General features: G+C 36.4%; 1 protein-coding gene across 2 annotated transcripts in view; it reads right to left on the reverse strand.

Annotated features, from left to right (window-relative positions):
- Positions 1–869: 869 nt before the first annotated feature.
- Positions 870–19,570, reverse strand: part of Pcl (polycomb protein Pcl) — a 54,478-nt gene continuing 35,777 nt past the window's right edge. For both annotated transcript variants that reach the window (XM_071591690.1, XM_071591699.1), the window contains exons 10-13: positions 18,047–18,461; positions 15,368–15,811; positions 8,858–9,056; positions 870–4,509 (exon numbers count right to left, since the gene is read on the reverse strand). In XM_071591690.1, the coding sequence (XP_071447791.1) occupies positions 4,094–4,509; positions 8,858–9,056; positions 15,368–15,811; positions 18,047–18,461 (1,474 nt within the window). In that variant the 3' untranslated portion in view covers positions 870–4,093. The remainder of the gene's footprint in view (positions 4,510–8,857; positions 9,057–15,367; positions 15,812–18,046; positions 18,462–19,570) is intronic.

Genomic DNA, 19,570 nt, shown 5'->3' on the forward strand with positions numbered 1-19,570 from the left:
ACCAGGGCCCTTGGAATCACAAAGACCACCTACCTGCTAAGGCAGCAAAGATTGAAAGAAGAAAAAGTGCGAAGTGTTTCTTTTTTACTGAATCAGTGGAATTTGTATTTTTTTTGGGGTTTCGGTGTGTGGGTGACGTCATCAGTTATCCAATGTCGTCTATGGGCTGAGATGGGTAGTAGTGAAGTGGAGCTTTTGTGAGAAGGTGCAAGGTTTGAGCGATCATGTATTGTCACAATGTAGACCTTGAAATTATCATATGCAGTGTTTCCCTTTTCCTTGCTTGTCCCTTTTACCACGCTGTTAGCTCTTTCACCAAACCAATCAGTCTCCACCTCCTGACCACCAAAACTCCGCAAACCCTATGCTTCCTCTAATCTACAAGAGTATATATTTGCCAACATGCATGTAATTTTCACCTGAAGATGACACTAAGTGTTGAAACCCAGATTGCGTAAATATATAGTGGAATTTACAATTGTTAATTACCATCTCTTTCCAATATGGAAATTTTCCTCGAAATTAAGCCTGAAACTAAATGGTAAGCAGGGAAGTTTTAATTTACTGAACAGAATGAAATATGTTCATAAGATTCATTTTAATGGTTATTCATAAATTAATTAATATCATAACCCATTTTCGCAAACCAAACAATAAAAAATATAGTCTGAAATTACTCAGGGCACCTAATTTTTGATACCTTAAATAAATAAAAGAATCCATAATCATCCAAATTCCTGTGGATATTTCAGACTCTGTTTAATAATAAAACTGACTTTGAATTATCAAAAGATTTTAAAGCAATATTTGTAAATAAGGGAGGGAATATATCCCTTTCAGTGGAATTTGATGCTGTTTGATGAGGAAACTCTCATGAAGTCCTCAAAAATGTCCACAATTACCCCACCTTATGGTAACCTTCGATTCAGCAATTGCTCAGTTCCAATTAAGGACATAGTGCAAATTCATCTGGGCACCATTAGCTAAGGCCAGGAAATGAAGAATATATAAGGAAATTAAAAATTCTTAATACATAAAATATTATTGGTCACAGAATTTCCATTCATTCCACAGTCACCTCTAACCTTAGGGCTGGAGTTACATTCTCTGGAAAGTTATGGAAGTTACTCTTATAAAGCATTTTCCTAACAGAGAGAAAAGAAACATCCTCTTAATCATCTTAAAGTAGCCAATCAGGAAATTTAAAAAATCATTTACATGTTGTTTTGCATAAGAATATTATTTCATTTTTGTTATAATTTCATATTTATAGTTGATAAACAAATTTTCACAGCAAAGTGACAACAGCTGATTTTCCTTTTCCAGAGTGCATCACAAAACTCACAAGAACACTTAATAATTAAGTACCTTTTAAAACAACCTGAACAATTTCATCTCAAAATATAAGTTTGATTCCTTACAAAAGATTGTAAGGCAATTAAAAAGTACTGGAAATAATATTAGAGAAGTTTCAGCAATGAAATAACAGAACACATTTTTGCATTATTATCAATGTCATACAGTGTGTGTAATGCATCCTTTGAAGAATAACCTCTGATGAAGTTCAGTCTTGTTTTTGTCTTCTGCTCACATCCCCAATGACCAATCAAATGCTCACATCTTGGCAAATGGTATTTGCTTGGAGGGAATGACAATCAGGGGCACAGGAAAACAAACACAAAGGCCACAGCATAAAATTATCATTGAACCACCACTGACACCTAGAAGACATTGATCAACAAGATGTGACTCATTTGCCTTGTAACTGACAAAAGACAGGAAAGGGAATATATTCCATTCCTATTGTGAACGCAATGCCCTTTGAAATGTGACCAAACTTGTCTTCCACTTCTATGAAACAGATACAAATGCACATACACTTAATGTACACACTCACATGCACACAAAACAGGAGACATACATATTTACAAACTATCACACATTTTCCATCAATGGATTTCAAGAACACAAGCAATTGGCTCCACCATCTCCTAAAACAAATGGAGACATTATCACACTCACGGAACTGAAAACTATGCCAATAAGAGTATAAAAAACTCCCAAAAACAACTACTCAGTTATCTCTCCCTTAATAGAGGCAGTGAATCATTAGCATGGCAGTCACACACTAAGCAGTAATTGATTGTTGGGAACATTGTCCCAGCGGCCTACATGGGCTCAGATGGGGAGAGGGTCTCCAAACCCATGCAGTCGTTACAAAGGGTGGTGTCTCCTTTTATTTTTAAAGGAATGGGAGGAAGGTCGGTGGTGGGGAAGGCTTACTATCTAACATGCCACTCCCCAATTACATCCCATAAATGGCTCACAATTTTATCTCTCGCAATAATACTTGGAATTTGTTATCAAGATGAAACCCAAGCATTTTGCCTCAATGTGCTGGTTTCAAAATTTACCATCAAAACACTAGATCAAATCTCACAGAAATATTAACAACTGGCAGTAATCATGTGAGGGAAGGGAAGAAGCCACCATAGCTTCTTTTTCAATGGTGTACAGCATTTTGGAGAATTGTTAAACAGATAATATTATAAAACACTGAACACCAAACAGGCATCTATGGTGGCCTGAATAATGACACATGATACAAACAAATTATGCGGTTTAACAATTGCTCCAATCCAAATGCTGAGGCTTAAAAGGTAACAGTGACTATGAGTACATAATACAAGGCCAAAAGAAGACAATATGCCTGCTTTTTGCCACCTCTTCCAGCTGCAGTCAACAGGAGTAGCATGCACTGCCTAGACACAGTCAGGAAATATATTGTGAGCCTACTAAATGGAAATTCCATGGAAAGTGGATTGACCTCAGTCAGATGCATTGGTATGTGATGATGGGACAAAAAAAATGTTTTCCATAGAAACACAATGAAAAGGATCTCACACTTGGCAGTCAACTTATAATGAGCACAAACTGTAGCAAATAGGTTACAGGCACCCTGCCACAAGATGGAATGGTTAACAACAGGAAGAAAGAAAAAAATGTCCCACCCCTATCTCCAGCTGCTAATCACAGCACAGTCAAAACTACTCCCAGGAGAAATAGCTTCAGAGGACATGTAGCCATAATATTGGCTAAAATTAAAAACCAAAAGTCTACTCTCAGTGACTAGAGGATAATGCTGTAAGCTTTTGAGCATACTGGGTCAACAAGCTCTTTGAGGACATATCAAGAACCAATGTGGTCAATCACAGTGCCCTCAATTACTGGCAGGTTTACAGTTTCCATTGCTAGAATTGAAAATGCACGGTAACAATTATCAGCAATTGTTGACCTTAAGTCTTTCAGTGAACAACATTTCAGAAACCAGGCACCTGCTACAACAGAATGCCAAAATATACTTCATCCATGCAGATAAGTGAAATAGGGAGACAAGGGGCTTAACAATTTCATTCTGACATTGGCCATTACCACCAAATGGGAACCTAAACCATGGAAATTTTTTCCATTTTTTAGGTTAAGAAACCTTGACAACCCACTTTCTTCTTTCTTAGCACACCCATTCAATGCAAGTAAATCCAACATCCCAGGACTGATAAAGGCTCTACTATGATTTCATATGAGTAATAAAACATAAAGGCATACACGTTGAAATCATACAACATAGGATTGGGGATTACAAGCCACAATTCTCTACAGCATCAACACAAAACATACAACTTTATTACTCTAATAATGTTCAAAACAACTTTAATAATACCCCAAGGTCCTTTTCCTACTGATATGGGCCATAGGATATCTAATACCGCATCCTAAATACATTGTGCACTTACAGTCCCCATCATAAATAAGACACTGTTCACCCAACATTAACTGGCATTGATGACATTGCAACAGATAATCATACATGAAACTCAGAAAGTACAAACCATAGAATATATAAGACCCTGGTCCCTTGCCATGGAGTTTTATAAACCACCTTGCAGCAAACATGTCCAAGGACCTAAAGGGATTATCTTGCCGGTCCTGGATGGAGTCCAATATAAACTACTCCATTCTTACAGTGCACGCCTTTCCAGCAGATGACTGCATAGCTGCTGGGCTATTGTTTTTCCTTAAGCTGTTGATTTGGTTAAGTGGCTGGAGGCCCCTCCCATTCAATCAAGTATTGTGATTTACCTCCAGGGCTTACCCTCTTTCCCAGAACTGTGAACCTTTCCCCTGAAGCAATGCGATTGGCTGCACCAAAGTAGATGTTGACAGAGGACTTGAGTTCATCAAGGGAGATCTCAGGAGGGGACCTGGTATTACTGCTATCCATACTGCTCTGACCTGTGGATGCCCTGCTCCCATCAGACGTTCGGCCTCGCAGTGCATAAGCTACTCGGTTTCCAGATGATGGTGAAGGGGGAGTGGAGCGTGGAAGGATAATGGGGTCAGGTGAGCGCCCAGAAGCTGATGGGGTGATTGAGGTCAGACAGCCATTGGGAACTGCACCACCAAGGAAGAGGTTTGCTGCAGCACGTGGCAGTGGGAGTTTCTTTTTTCCTGAGTTAAAGGGGATTTCCATGATTAAAATACAACCAAAATAACCACTTCTTGATATACTAAAAAAATTATTTGGAACTTAAGAATGAATACATAAAAACACTGTGTATTGAAGTGAAATGTATAAAATCTTGTAGCACATTCTTTTTTATCACTATTTCCTAGTTGAGATGAATTAAAAAAATTTAAATTCATTTACCTTCAAATAAATGTAATATCACATTACTTTTTTCTACTTGATGGGAACATATCTAAATGGTACTAGAGAGAAAAAGATCAATCAATTATACATGGAAGCATATTCCCCAAATATATGCTGTGCTTCTTGGGAGGAGCAGCACAGCAGTGGTTAGAAGAATGACCTCCGTATCTTCCCAAGAGGGTTGGAATAACTGAGGTGTGTGAGCCCATGTAAGACATATACCTTCTAGTAGTAGTTTTGAGGGGAGGCGACCGACAGCTAAGGTCATTTGCGCCATAGGGGAAGGACAGGAAAGGATGAAGGGTGGAGAGAAACCCGGCGTCGGCATTAGCCTACTCTTTACGAAAGGCGCCAAGGGGTCCGCGGCTTAACGTCCCATCCGACGGACGGCGTACTCACTCAAAGTGCCCTCCACAAAGCACCTCAAGTAGGGATCGAGATACCTCTGAAAAATATTCAACACCGCCGGGATTTGAACCCGCGCCCTCAGGGTGGGAAGCCAGTACGTTAGCCCCCGCACCATCTCGATCCCCCTCATATACCTTCTATTTCAATAACAATTTCAAGTAAAAGTAAGGTACGTGGTACAAGGGTTTATATGATACATAATTTCTGGTACTTAGTACTTTTATTCTCAAAATGTAATCTCATTCTGATATCAGCACTTCTGAACTTCTGAAATATCCTACAATTTAGGTCCTCGTTAAAAAAGAATGATGGCAGATGGTATACTACTCAAGACATTCAACTGTTGCTTTACAATGAGGGCAAATAAAATACCAGATTGTGATTGTAAAAAAGTAATGGCATCTGAATGGAGTATTTTTATCTTCATATTAAAAAAATAGGTCATCCTTTGATAGTAATTTGATGGAAAATTTACATCCTATTATTGTCAAAAATAAACACGAACACAAATATCTTTAGTTACCCACTGAAGACCACTACTTTGGTACCTTAACAAGAAAATAAGTTAAATTTCTTCTAATCCTTCAAGGTGAATCTTTATGATAATGATATAAATTGGTTCCTGAAATACACGTTTGAGACATGTATGGAAAACGTCACATTGATTGCAAATAGGGCAGACAAAAACTATGCAGTGGCACGTTACTTAATAAGCACCTCGCACAGCGAGTAATTCTCATGAGCAAAAAATTGATCCTGAAAATGATTTACTCGACAAGTGATGAGGAGAGGGATATTCCCGGATTCATTGCTCCCGTGCTACTAGTTTATAAAGCACTCGATCCACTAGCATCTTAGCATTACTAGTAATCACACATTTTCCAAAACTTGTGTCCAAATATAATATTTGTGATTTTTTGTGAAAAGTTTAATAATATTTTTGCATAGTTTTAAAATTGACCCCAAAGAATAATCCGCAAGAAAAAAGATATAAGAGAATAAAAATAAAAAATAACAGTAGAAATGAAAAGTAATATAATTGAAAATCAGGATCAATGTGTGAGTGTGGCTGATCTAGTATGCATATTAACAATTACTCGACACCAACGATTGAAATTTTCTTCAAGAACACGGACAAGACCAAGGGTATACGAGGGTAAGGTGAAAAGTTCTCAGCCTGACAGTGATGTTGTTCCAATCAGCAAAAATTTTATGATTCCTACCTGGATGCACGCATCATTAGTTCATAAGGCAAATTTAACAAAATGTTCTCTCAAGTAGTTTGTTTACATGTATTGTTGCAGTAGACGTGTTTCATGGTTTTCATTAAATGGAAAAACTTGAATTTCATGCAGTTCTACAATTCTTTGTTTTGGATGGACTAGCCCCTAAGGAAATCCATCCCAGACAAATGTGTACGGGGAATCTGCTTCTTCAATGTTAACTGTTAACAAGTGGGCAGCGAAATTTAAGCGTGGTCCTACATCACTCGAAGATGACCCACGTGAAGGACGGCCAAAAACAGGCGAATATTACTCCAACCTCTTATATTATAGATTGATATTTTCACAGCCTTCTAGACAGTCACTTCCGGGAAGGAATACTAATGCTGAAGAAATACTGGACCATATGTGTTGAAGCCAAAGGAGATTATGCAGAAATATTAAACCATTTTTTAATTGAAAATCACAGTCTTTCATTGGAATATTGACAACTTTTCACCTTATCCTTGTAGATGATTCCAATTTTTTGACATGAGTATCTATGCAATGGGCATGTATTCTCAGCGATGTTGAAAGATTACTTCCCATACGCATAAACGAAATGCAACTGCAATGTGACACCATTAATGAGAGTATGACTTATGATAAATTATGGAATAGTAATTTTTGCCGACCTCGCTAATAAGATGTCAGGGTCATCAACGGCCTAACAAGTATTTAATGGAAGGTGTGCATGATTCGAAAGGGTTACGAAAAGAACTGCCATCCACAGCATTTTGAGGCATGGTGAAGCAGCAAAAGTCTGCATAGAACTTTATCAGTGACTTCAAAAAGCTTGTATATTCTGAGGGTCACCTGGCACAACATGTTTTTAATTGTGATGAGATGGTAATCTTCCGGAAGGCAATGCCACAGCAAACCTATATTTGTGCACATAACAGTAGAAGAGAATGCATTGCCCTACCACATGGCAAAGAAAGGCCGTCTCACGCTGCTATTTTGCACAAGGGCTAGCAGCGATTTGAAAATCAAGCCCCGGCTTGTTTACCATTCAGAAACACCACAAGCCTTCAAGAAGTATTAAGTCCAAAGCAGCAGGCTAAATGAGATGTGGAGGTCACAGGAAACGTTTGCATTGAACCATGCATACAAGGCATCACTCGAATTAGGCAGTAATAACTCCATAAATTTATTTTATCATAAGGCTAAGTCTCATCTTTCCAAATTTTGAAGATTTGGGAAAAACAAATGTCTATAGACTGCTTTCTAACAAAAAGACATTAGATGCCTCTCATAAATAATTAACATTTTATTTTGATTCTTGATTTTAATAATCAAATTTGCATTCCCGGCTGTTCAATTCCATGATAAAAGATAAGATGAATGTGATCCCTGAACCTAAACTATGTATACACAATTTCCCTTGAATAAACCTGGTATATAATTTATTTTTTCAGCATGGAACGCATTACCATTTTTACATTGATTTATATGAAAAAAACTGAGTTGAATTCACTAAATGAGTGTTTCAATCAACGAAAAAGATTGCAGATCAGATTTTGCTCATATTATGAGATTCCATTAAATTACAGTTCCAGTATATTAAAATTAGAGTTTGAACACAAATGCACAGTTATAAATAAAAAAACATTAATAGGAGCAGTAACAGCATTACTTACTTTTACACAGTACATCATGCATCGTTGCATTCAACCTGATTTATTTTGTAATACAGTAGAGAATTATACATGATAATAACTAGTGACCTAGGATTAACTTAATTTTTAAAAACCTCATCATTAAAAGATAAATATATAGGATATAACTGACTCCCTCAGAATTGAACACCATTCAATTTTTTTAAGTGTTAAAATACATAAAATATTCAAACGTGAACTGTGGAAAATATTGAAAAACTGACTTCAATCTGCTAGATTCTCAAATTTGCTCACAAAGGAGCTCAAAAGTTATTCAAGAGAAAATTCATCCCAGATTAAAACATGCATTGAAAATAAATATACATAGAAAAATATTTAAGGAAATATAAAAAAGAATCTTGAAAATGCTGCTAACTGGAAACAGAGTTATACATTATATTCAGAATAACAACGCACTTAAAAAGAGATATTTACTAAGGAAGAGAGATTTTTCTTTTGATTTTCTTCCTCACCTGCCACTAAATTTCAAAGGGTGACTTTTTGTTTTGTTTCATATGACTATTTTGTTCTAGTTCCCGTAACTTACATATTTCCTCAATTTGAATGATATAGCAATAAAATAGCACACCGGAACATGAAAAAGTGGGTTTCATTGCACTTGCATTTTGTTTTATGATACATCATATAATATTTTATACAATAGTGAATTCAGGCATTTGAATTAAATGTTGGCCTTCAATTAAATCACGCAAAAAAACAAATATAATAATTTCACAAAAATTACAGCAGAGAATGAAATGAAATACTCCATACACTAACAATATTAGAAGGGAAAACTAGAAAACATGTACACATACCTGCTGCGGCAGCCGCAGCAGCTGCTGCAGCAGCATCAAATGGCAGTCGTCTACGGAACCTTCTCCTTTTCACCTCTCCACTCTTTGAGATTCTAATATCCTTCTCTGACAGTTGTCTCTTAGCTGGTCGGATACATGGGACTAGTCCAGAGAGGACAGCGGCAGCATGATTATTGACTTGAGGAAAGGTAAATGTTGCCTGTTGAAAACATTAGAAGTGACAGTGTATAGTAAAAAATTACAGAAAGGGCCAGTTTGGTGTTCCACATGGAATTAAAAAAAAAATTGGTATTTTCACATGAGCATTGGATTAGAGCATAATACTATACTGCAAAATTGTATAAAGATTGTTAGAATACCATGACAAATCACAGAGCAAAATATTGAAGAGAATCAAAGTTAATTGTATTGTACCAATAAGTTTCTATATCATTATGTAAAATAGCTAAGGATCATTACTGAGTTTATCATCATTTATTGTTTTGTAGCGGCTATCAAAAAACTATTAACTTTCACTTTTGTCTCCTAATACTTCCTAGCACCAACAATTTCCAATACTTGCTTTTCATAGTTCGTCCTTGAACTTCCCATCTGTTTCCTTCAATTATTGTCTTCAGTAAGCCATCAAAACTCAGTTCATGCCCAGTTAGTTTTCCCTCTTCTTTTTCAAATGTCCCTTGAAGCTTTTATTTTCACCCACTTTTCGAAGTACCCTTTCATTTGTTACTTTATTTTATCTTCATTATTCTTATGAAACACCTCATTTTCATCACTTCCAATTTTATTTTCCATGCTGTTCCCATCATCCATGTCTCACGTCTATACAGAAGTAAATTTCATGGCTCATTGTATGCATCAAAACTGAGGCTGATTAATGCCATTAATTCTTGGTACCAACAGATCTGGCATTGCAAGAAAAAATGGTGCACATTTTAAGAATAAGGAAAGTGCTAGTTTAGCATAGTACTCCATTATTTTTTTGATACATAATGATATTGAATGGATATAAGTATCCAGAACTCGTGTTTGGACAACAGTTACAACAATATGCAGCTGCTGGAATGGCATTGCATGATGATTATTTTGGCTCTGTTCATACTGTTACCTTTTTTATAATAGGATACCTCCAAAATAATCAATAGATGTAGTAAGACAGTAATATCACTGATTTTTTACACTCTAAACAGATTTATACAAATGAAGAATTCGATGCCCGACTCATGCATCGTCCTCAGGGATAATGATGTAATGATGTTCCACTAAGGAATCATCATCCCTGAGGACGATGCATGAGTCGGGCATCGAAACGTCGGCCAACATGGAACCCCTGACCCAGTGGAAGACCTGAGAAAACTTCATCAAGCAAATACGCCGGGAAAGCACCAGATCTTACTTCAGATTTATATTACTGTTTACGTTGGGACACCTCCAAAATAAATCATTATTGATCTGGTAAGTAAGTAAGTAATGTCTCGTTATTGTTGCTCTCCATAAAGTTCTACATTGCAGGTGGCAAATTTATAGTAACAATTTCAGAGTGTAAAAATCATTCGCCTGGCCTGGGATTCAAACCCAGATCTCTCAATATCCGGTCGAGTGCTTTAGCCAGTTAAGCTATCGAGGCGTCCTCTTAAACTCTGACATTTTGGCCGAGACCGGATATTGAGGGATCTGGGCTCAAATCCCAATCAAGGTGAATGATTTTTACATTCTGAAATTGTTGCATTGAAATGCACATTAACGGATGACTCCGTTAAAAGTTACGGTTGTGGCATCTCCCGCAGTTTTTTTGAAATATATAGTAATTCAATACTTGAAAATTTATAGTAGTTCAATACTTGAACAAAAATAAACATTGATGATATTCCCCATATGCATGCTGTTCCATTACTCATAGTCACTAAAATATTAAGTATTCTCATTATTGGTGTTTTGACTAGGTGCAAACCTCACCAAAGTTGTATTTTATGTTTACAATTTGGATTGCATAGGACTTAGAATTACATTCTATGTGACTTGAACACATTTTCTCACCAAAGTTTCATTGTATTATGTGAAAGGTGCTAAATAAAACACTGGTTTAATCTCCCACTTCAACTCCATTAACGTAGGAGTCGTAATCAACTTGCCAACATCAACACTCTCTATCATAAGAACACCATGACCATCTTTCTTGACTTCAATGTCATTTCACAATCATCCTAGAGGTTATCAAAAGAATTAGAAATGCCACACCTATTAAGCATATGTATCAATTTTTGTTATAATATTTTCTCATGCCTGGATAATCCACTTGCATTAAGTTTCTAGTGATGGAGCCTGAATGGGAATTAAAGGAATTTTTCCAGTTGATCATTTGTTCCTATGCAAACTCTGATTTCTTACAGCATTTTTCATGTGTTTATTTGGACACACATCAAACGATAGCAGAAAACTGGTTAAACCTCCAGGATCACTGCAATATATGTATATTTCCACTTTTTAGATATGCAACAACACTGCCTATTAAATTTCAATTACATGCAACCCAAACTAACTGAATTTCTCTTTTCTCTACCCATCTGGTTGTTACAAATTGTTTCACCTATATTTTCAAGCTATCATACTTTTCTCATAAACATGTACAACTTCTCCTTTATGGATTTGAGTTTCCATCTTTCAATCTCTTTCTTTCTTTCTGGTTTCAGTCTCTCTCTTGAAGATAAATGCTGATTTCAATTTTGTAGTATCTGACGTACATATTTAAATAATACTTCATTGAGATCAGTCACTCAAACTTGTTCTTCCCTTAACTTTGTTTACCATTTTATTGAGAAATATCAAAATTTATCTTAGGTTAATCCATATTTCCTAGAGAGGCGTTAAGGTTAGTAAAGGGGATCAAGGTGTTGCAGTGGCTATTGTACTGGCTTCCCACCCAGAGGGCCTGGGTTTGAATCCCAGCGGTGGCGTTAAATATTTTTCAGTGGTATCTCAACCCCTACTTGAGGTACTTTGTGGAGGGCACTTTGAGTGAGTAAGCTGTCCATTGAATGAGACGTTAAGCTGCGGACCCCTAGGCGCCTTTTATAATTAGTAGGCTAATGCCGACGCTGGGTTTCTCTCCACCCTCCATCCTTTCCTGTCCATACCTAATGGCGCAAATGACCTTAGCTGTCGGTCGCCTCTCCTAAATACTACTAGTATAGTCATGCTTTATTCTTTGGTTATAAATTTCAGAAATAAAATGAATTTCTCCTTGAAACCTGAGGGAAGACACTGAAATATTTGTCTTTTTATAGACAAAAGATCATATCTTTCCATAAAATTTGTGTGCCTTGAAGTCAGAAATATTTAGTCTTTTTGCTTATTTCAAGGTCAAGATCCAAGTTGTCCTAAAGAAACATTATAATCATTCAGCTGATATTCAGAGATAAATTTATTAACTACAGCTCTTACATCTTTGGCATATTTGCCCATAGAATTTTCATTAGCTATGAAGAGTTACCTCCAATTCCTAATAGTAATGTCCATCGTACCATGTTCAATGATTCAGAAGAATTATTTTTATTATGCACTCAACCACTTTCAGGTAAAAATTAAGTATCATACATAATTTCACTGGAATTCAGTCATTGCATATTCTTAATTTATAGTTTACATAAATGTAAACTTATCAACTTATGAAATACAATATGATATTTAGAGAAATTGACTCAAAAAAGGTAAAATTACATATGTCCTCCACAGATTCCGTTTGATGAGACGATGTAACTTCTATGGAATGACTAAATTCATAAATTTTAAACTAAAATCTTTGGATTGGTTTGAATGGGTTATCCAAGGACTATGAAGACTCATTTATATTTAACTTGCAGATGTTTAACTAAGTAAGACAACTCTTTCTCAAAAACTGCATAATCTTTGTTTTGTTTACAATGATTAAAATCCCAAACCTATTGCACTGACTTTCCAATACACTCAGCAACACTTGCAACCCCTTGGGTAATAGGCAAACATAGTGATTTTATGATTTCTCCACTGACTTTCATTTCCAACTGCAGTTATTTCCATACCTATTTCACCATTTTCTCCAGGTATAGATCGAAAATAACATGTGATAACGGACATCCCTATTCTTAACACTGCCAATTGTGGCTCTCTATCTATTACTTGCGCCTGAGCAGTCTGAGAAATGTACAGGTTGACAAGAGGTTTCCTTTCCCTCTTATCTAGTCCTATTTTCTGCAACACATTCAATAATTCTAGCAAATTTATTTCATCGAATGCTTCTCAAGATCTATAAAACATACAAATACATTCTGTTGGTATGATGCGTTCCTCTCTGTAAGTGAATCTCATTTCTGCAAAATCACCGCGCATGCCTCTTCCATTCCTAAACCCAAACTGATCATCCTTAAAGTAATCATTTGCCCTGCTCTCCAACATTTTGTTGATGATCCTGAGAACAACTTGAGCTGCACGGGAAATCAAACTTATTGCTTGGTAGTCCTCACATTATGTAGCCTTTACTTTTTTTGGAATAGGAAATAACACTGATCTCAGAGTCTTTTGGCCAGATTCCATAATCTGGCAGTCTTGCCAGTATTCCAGCCAGCATCTTCAGGTCGCATGTAGATCACAGCATATTTTGCCATCTTTACATGGACTGTTCCTATCCCATTGCTCTTTTCTGACTGTTTGGTCACAGATGATTTTTCCAGGCACTGTGTAGGGGGTATCCGTCTTCTCATTTAAAGTTTTCTTGTGTTTTTACTAAATCAATCTCCTCTAGAAGCTGGTTGGTGGTGATGCGAATAAGCTTCAACACATCATCATTAAAGGCAGAAAGTTTCACTGGTGGCCACACTAGTGTACCATGTCTACTGCTTATTGGATGCCAACTCATTAGCAGCACACAGAGAAAGCACACCTAATGACAGCTATACAATAAAACAGGTATAGTCGCAATTCAGTCCTGAATAGGATCATGGAGGAGAGATGCAGACAAGCCATGACCCAGGAACTGGAACGATTGAAGTTCAACGCCAATGAAACTACTCCTTTCATTGCAGGAACCACTGAAAAGATTGCTAGTATCCTTAGGAAGGATGAAGTCGGCACTACATATAACGATGCGACAAAGATAGCTGATCATCTGACAAGGCCTATGGACAAAATTTCACTTAAGTGTATACAAAGGGGTTTACTTAGAGCCATACTGTTGAGAGAGGTCCTATATCAGGAAAATCAGAAGAACAATGAGTATACAAAGAACAACAGAGAGCTATGGAGAAGAAATAGTTCAGCTTATCCACAGGAACTAAACAAGAGTGAACTGACCCAGGGCATGAAATAAAATTTGATGAAGCAAAAGTAATAACAAAAGAGAGTTGATACTCTCCTTGATTGATAAGAGAGGAAATTGAGATGGTAAATTCACTGAAAAACTTTAACTGAGAACAGGGATACCCACTATTCAGTACCTGGAAAAGTCATCCGGTAACTAACTAATCAGAAGGCAGCAATGAGATGAGACAGCCTATAAAAGATTAGTATTAAAATGGCAAATATAGCAGCAGTCTACCTTCAACCTGAAGATGTCAGCTGGAATTTAGGCAAAACTGTTGTCAGTAAAAATCAACATACACAGAGAAAACCTGAGAAGCATGCAGAGCTTATGATTATTTAACAATTTCACCGAGGGAATGGAAATATTTCAAGAGATTCAAGTTCAAGAGCTAAAATTGCCTACAGTGTCATTTCATGACTAATCTATACCTGAGACACAATCCCCATTCTCCTATCATTAGGCAGTATAACACTAAGGAAAGGCAGAGCATAACATACAACCTGATTTTTGAGGCCCTTGAGAGAACATACACATCGGTACAGTTAAAGTGTAAATAGCCATGGCAAATATCCAGCTTGCAAGAGAGACGGAAGTAGTATGGAAGATACCTACTTGTACAAGAGATAATAGGTTTTTGTAATTCCAGTGAATACCTGACAACTTTTATGCCATGAAGATTGGTAGAATTGGAGAGCTTCAACTTTTAAATGACAAAATTCCAATAATTGCTAATATCAGAGAACATTAAATAGGAGAAATATGTCATTGCTACTGTTGATATTGACATGAGACGCCCTTATTTACCTTACAGTAAAAACATAAGACATCCTATGTGCTATATTCAACATATTCTAGTTGACAATTGGAGGCAAAGAGCCACCAGTAAATATTTTCCAGTAATGTTTCAGAAATAACTTGCACTTTTCTAGGTATTATCATCCATGGGAATATCCTCCAGATCATTTCCAGTTCAGTTAATGGAAAAGACTTGAATTAAAATAATACCTCAAGGAAAAGTCAGGCTAAAGCAAATATTGCAAGCTAAAAAATTAAGCAAACCTGAAAATATTTTAGACATAGAGCAAAATCTGGGGTAGAAAATTATAAAATTTGATGATTCTGTAGTTCAATAAATGTGCTAGGTTTCCATGCAAACTTCTTAAAATTGGGATACTCACTGATTGGGGAATATGGTTGTTTGGCTGGAAGGGTGGAGGAAGTACCCCGAGGTAGTATGGTGCAGCTGCTGCAGATGATGGAGCAGCTGTTGAAACTCCCACCCCATTTCCTGGACTACCAGTAGTCCCTTCTGTTGCTGCTTCAGAGGGACGTTGACTTCTGATAGGTCGATCGTCACTAGACGATCTCAAGGTTGTGCCTGCTTGTGCAGGGTTAGTCTCTGGAGTGGCAGGGCTTGATGTCGGAGCAATGGGAGGAGCCAAGTTGTGGAAGGGATTGTTTCGTCCTTCAAAGTCCTTTGGGGGTGGAATAAAAGAATCTAGAGTACCACGCGAAGATGTATCCTCACCACTGCCATCAACTGGAGTGGATGTGGCACCACTCCCTGCAGGAACAGCTTCAGTTTGAGATGTTATACGCCCTTCTGAACTACGAGTTACAATCTGAAGGAGAGAACCATGCATTAAAAAAATAAAAGTACAACAAAACAAAATCATAAGTAATAAAAATTCCATACAAAACTCAAGTAAAAAAAGAGCAATGATGGTTTAAAACTTAGCATAATATCTAAAAATGTTTCATGATGATACAAAAACAAAATTTAACAACTCATAATTTTGCAACTCAAATGAAATAAATTAGAATGTAACCCAAACATGCAAGATGCATGAATTAACAAATGAAAATTAAAATAAAATCAAGAAACTACTCGCTCACTTGCAATAAATGAAAATCACGAAAATATTGGTAGTAAAGAATTGTTGATTAGCAGAATGTTTGGGCTTTTCACTGAGATATTTATGATCAAATAACAAACAGAATAGTGAGTTCAGTAATTTATAATCAAAATAAGGAGTCTGAGAAAACTGGATTAGCTAATGTAATGTTAGAATTTTACATTATATTAATTGGCAAGGATTAAAACCCTATAATCCCCTTTGCATACAGTATAAAACTAAAATGAGGTCGTGATTTTGTTTTTCTAATAATGTGAAGTATGAGGCTTTTGTCCTAATTTAGTACTGTTGCCATCTTGAAAAAAACATTTCAAAAGTGCAGCTCATCATGAGATACTAAAATTTAGTACTCCAAAATGTAGGAGTGAAGAAATGAATGTAGATTATGCTTCTGCTATTTAACTGGCACCCAGCGTGGAGGGAAACTTGAGTTTGAGGTAAAGATAGCGTAGAAAAAAATGTGGACTGAATCTTATCATCACCTATGATGAAGTAGCTGTACCACAGCTGGAAATATTTTGTTTTTATTTTACTTAACTTTGGTTTTAAAACTGATTAAGTATTTAAAAGAATTGAGTCATCGAAACAGAAGCATGGAAAAATTACCTAACAGAGTAAATTAAGCCAATTAACAAAATCTGGGACTGGGTTTTATGAAATTGGCTAAAATATTAACTGACATTGAATGGCAATTTAGAGGGAAAACCATACCACATTTAAAGATAAGAAATTATTAGGAAACAAATTTAAATCAACTAACATGACTGTGATATGAAAAATTTATGGCAACTTCACATGAAGGTGGTGGAAACTCTTGTCAACCTCCAACATCCACAAATTTTATCAAATGTACAACTACAATATACTAGAATGAAATGCCACCAACATGGAAAGTAAAGGTACAAAAACAGCATGTGTAGCAACATATGAACATTACTTACACATTAAGACAGAACAATTGCAGGATGAAGATACAAGGTGACACAATTAAACTTATCTAATCGATCATGCCAACTTTAATTTGAATGTTTCTCGTTTATCATTTAACCTACTTCACCCCTTTCCATTATATCCTTTCACTCTTGCTTTGCTTTTACACTTCCATTTATAGAATATGGTCACCTTTCAATATCTTTTCAAAAAACTAAAATTGAGCGCTACAGAAATTGCTTCAGATGATATCATTTAGTTTACTGGCAGGTTTCATTGACAATGAGTTTTCAGAAAACTCGGATTTCAAAGCATACTATAAAAAGTAATTATTAATTATGTTTAAGGGATATTTATTATATCTTTAATCCAAACAAATGGAGTTTTAAGGCGCTGGTAGTATGAACATTGAGAAGATGTTCACATTTCATGAGAATGTTTGTCTCAGTCCATATTTTTTAAGCTCATAGGGAAATGTCTCTTGATGAGAAGTGTAACAATTATTGCAGTTAATTTTACTTCTTTGACAGAACAAAGAGAACTTCATAATAATGATAATTGAAACTGATTAATTTTGGGGATTATAATCTGTCCTTATGACTCAATTTTCAAGTATTTGGGTAAGATTCAATACTCAAAGCTTCCAAATATCATTACACTTATGAATACTGTAATTCTAACTCCAGACAATGCAAATAATATATAAACATTCAAACCTATGAAATATGGAATTTATATACCTACTTAACGTTGGAATTACTTAATAATGTTTCTGTAAGGAAATGCATGCTTAACTCGTGACCAGGTTAACTAAGTTATGAATTAAGATCATTCCAAAATTTACAAGTTTGGCATGCAGTCTGCATCTCAGCATCAATATTAAGTGAGGGTAATGATCATAACAAATACGCAATTTGAAAAACGGTACCTCTAATTTCCCATTGGTGGCAATCAGTACACTTAAATGCTCTTAATGCTATTTAAAATATTTTGATTAAGTTTAATGCTTACTAAGGATGCCTCCTTGGGTGGAGGAGGATCTGCTGACTTTCTTGTGCGGAGGATCCTCATTTCTGGTGCATCGGCATCACTGTCACTGTCCCCACCATCCCTCGTCCTCCCCCTCCGTCTCCTCCTCCTCAAGCGCCTCCTCATCCCTACCAACTCATCCCCATCATGTTCCTCCTCTTCATCCTCCTCCTCTTCATCTTCCTCGTCTTCATCATCCTCCTCCTCCTCCTCTTCCTCATCTTCATCCTCCTCCTCGTCCTCCTCTTGAACTACTGTGCTCTCTTCTCTCCGGTCCGAAACACTATGCCCCCAACTTTGGCACTCAGCAGCTCCACCTTCACTCCTGTCCTTTTCCTCTTGCTGCATACTCTCCTCCACAACTGGAGCCCTGGGAACAGCTGTGCCGTTGTCAGGACTGAGAAGAGATTTTTTTACTATAAGTTTGTCTTTTTAAGGTACTTTCCATATTAAACATTCACTAATTATGAATAATTAAAAACATTCATGAAAAGCCAACATGTATAGAAAAAATAAACTTAACTAATGTTTACAGGTACAGTTTCTCTGGACTCAATTTAATTAATCATTAGTTTTTTATCTCAAGGCTGACATCTACTTACAATGAACGATAAAAATGAAATAAATTATCCATATTAAAAGATTTGGTACATTTCCACAGAATTTATTTTAAGACACAAAGCGTTTCACCAACTTGCGGTATCATCAGGCACAAATTCCATTTCCATGCAGCACTTGAATAAATACGCTTAAAGAAGAGGAGACGGAGGTGGTTATGGTGGGAGGGTGAGGAAGGGTAGGATGTTGGAGGTGGGGGGGGTCTGGGTTATTTGAGTAAGGGAAGGGAAAGAAGTTGTGGTACTGAGGCTATGATGCGGCAATCAGGTACAAATCTGTGACATTATACGACATCACTGCTTCTTCCCCTTCCGTTACTCAAATAACCCCAACCCCCTACGACATCCCACCCTCCCTCTCCTCTGTCCAAAGCAGCTCCGTGAATTCAATTGCAGCACATAAATTAATTTTGACCCTGAAGATGACGCACGTCAGTGAAATGCATTGCATCTTAAAATAGACTGTGGAAAAGGACAAAATCTTTAAATATTAAACTAGGAGTTCATAAACTAAAGATGGTGGAACAGTTCATTGATCTTGGCAGTGTTTTGGACCAAAAGGATTAAAAAAGTTAGGACATAAGATTTGCATGAAGCTTTCACAAAGAGGAGGGAATTAATGATGAAGACATTGATTAAGGATTTTAATAGAAGGCTTATTAAAACTTTGACATGAATCATGGTTTTGTATGATGGGAAACATGGCCCTTAAAGCAAGGTGGATAGACATAGATTGAAAACTTTTGAAATATGCGTGTGTGAGCATATTCAGTTTGCTTTGAGCCCTTATTCCTATACCATTCCAGAAGTTCTTAACTCTATTAACTAAATAAATATATTTTGTAAGAAAGAGTAAGTTACAAGCATTTTAAATGACATTATTTCATTT

The sequence above is a fragment of the Hetaerina americana genome, unplaced genomic scaffold (genome assembly GCF_022747635.1).
Source record: "Hetaerina americana unplaced genomic scaffold, ioHetAmer1.1.p SCAF_1, whole genome shotgun sequence".
NCBI lineage: Eukaryota > Metazoa > Arthropoda > Insecta > Odonata > Calopterygidae > Hetaerina > Hetaerina americana.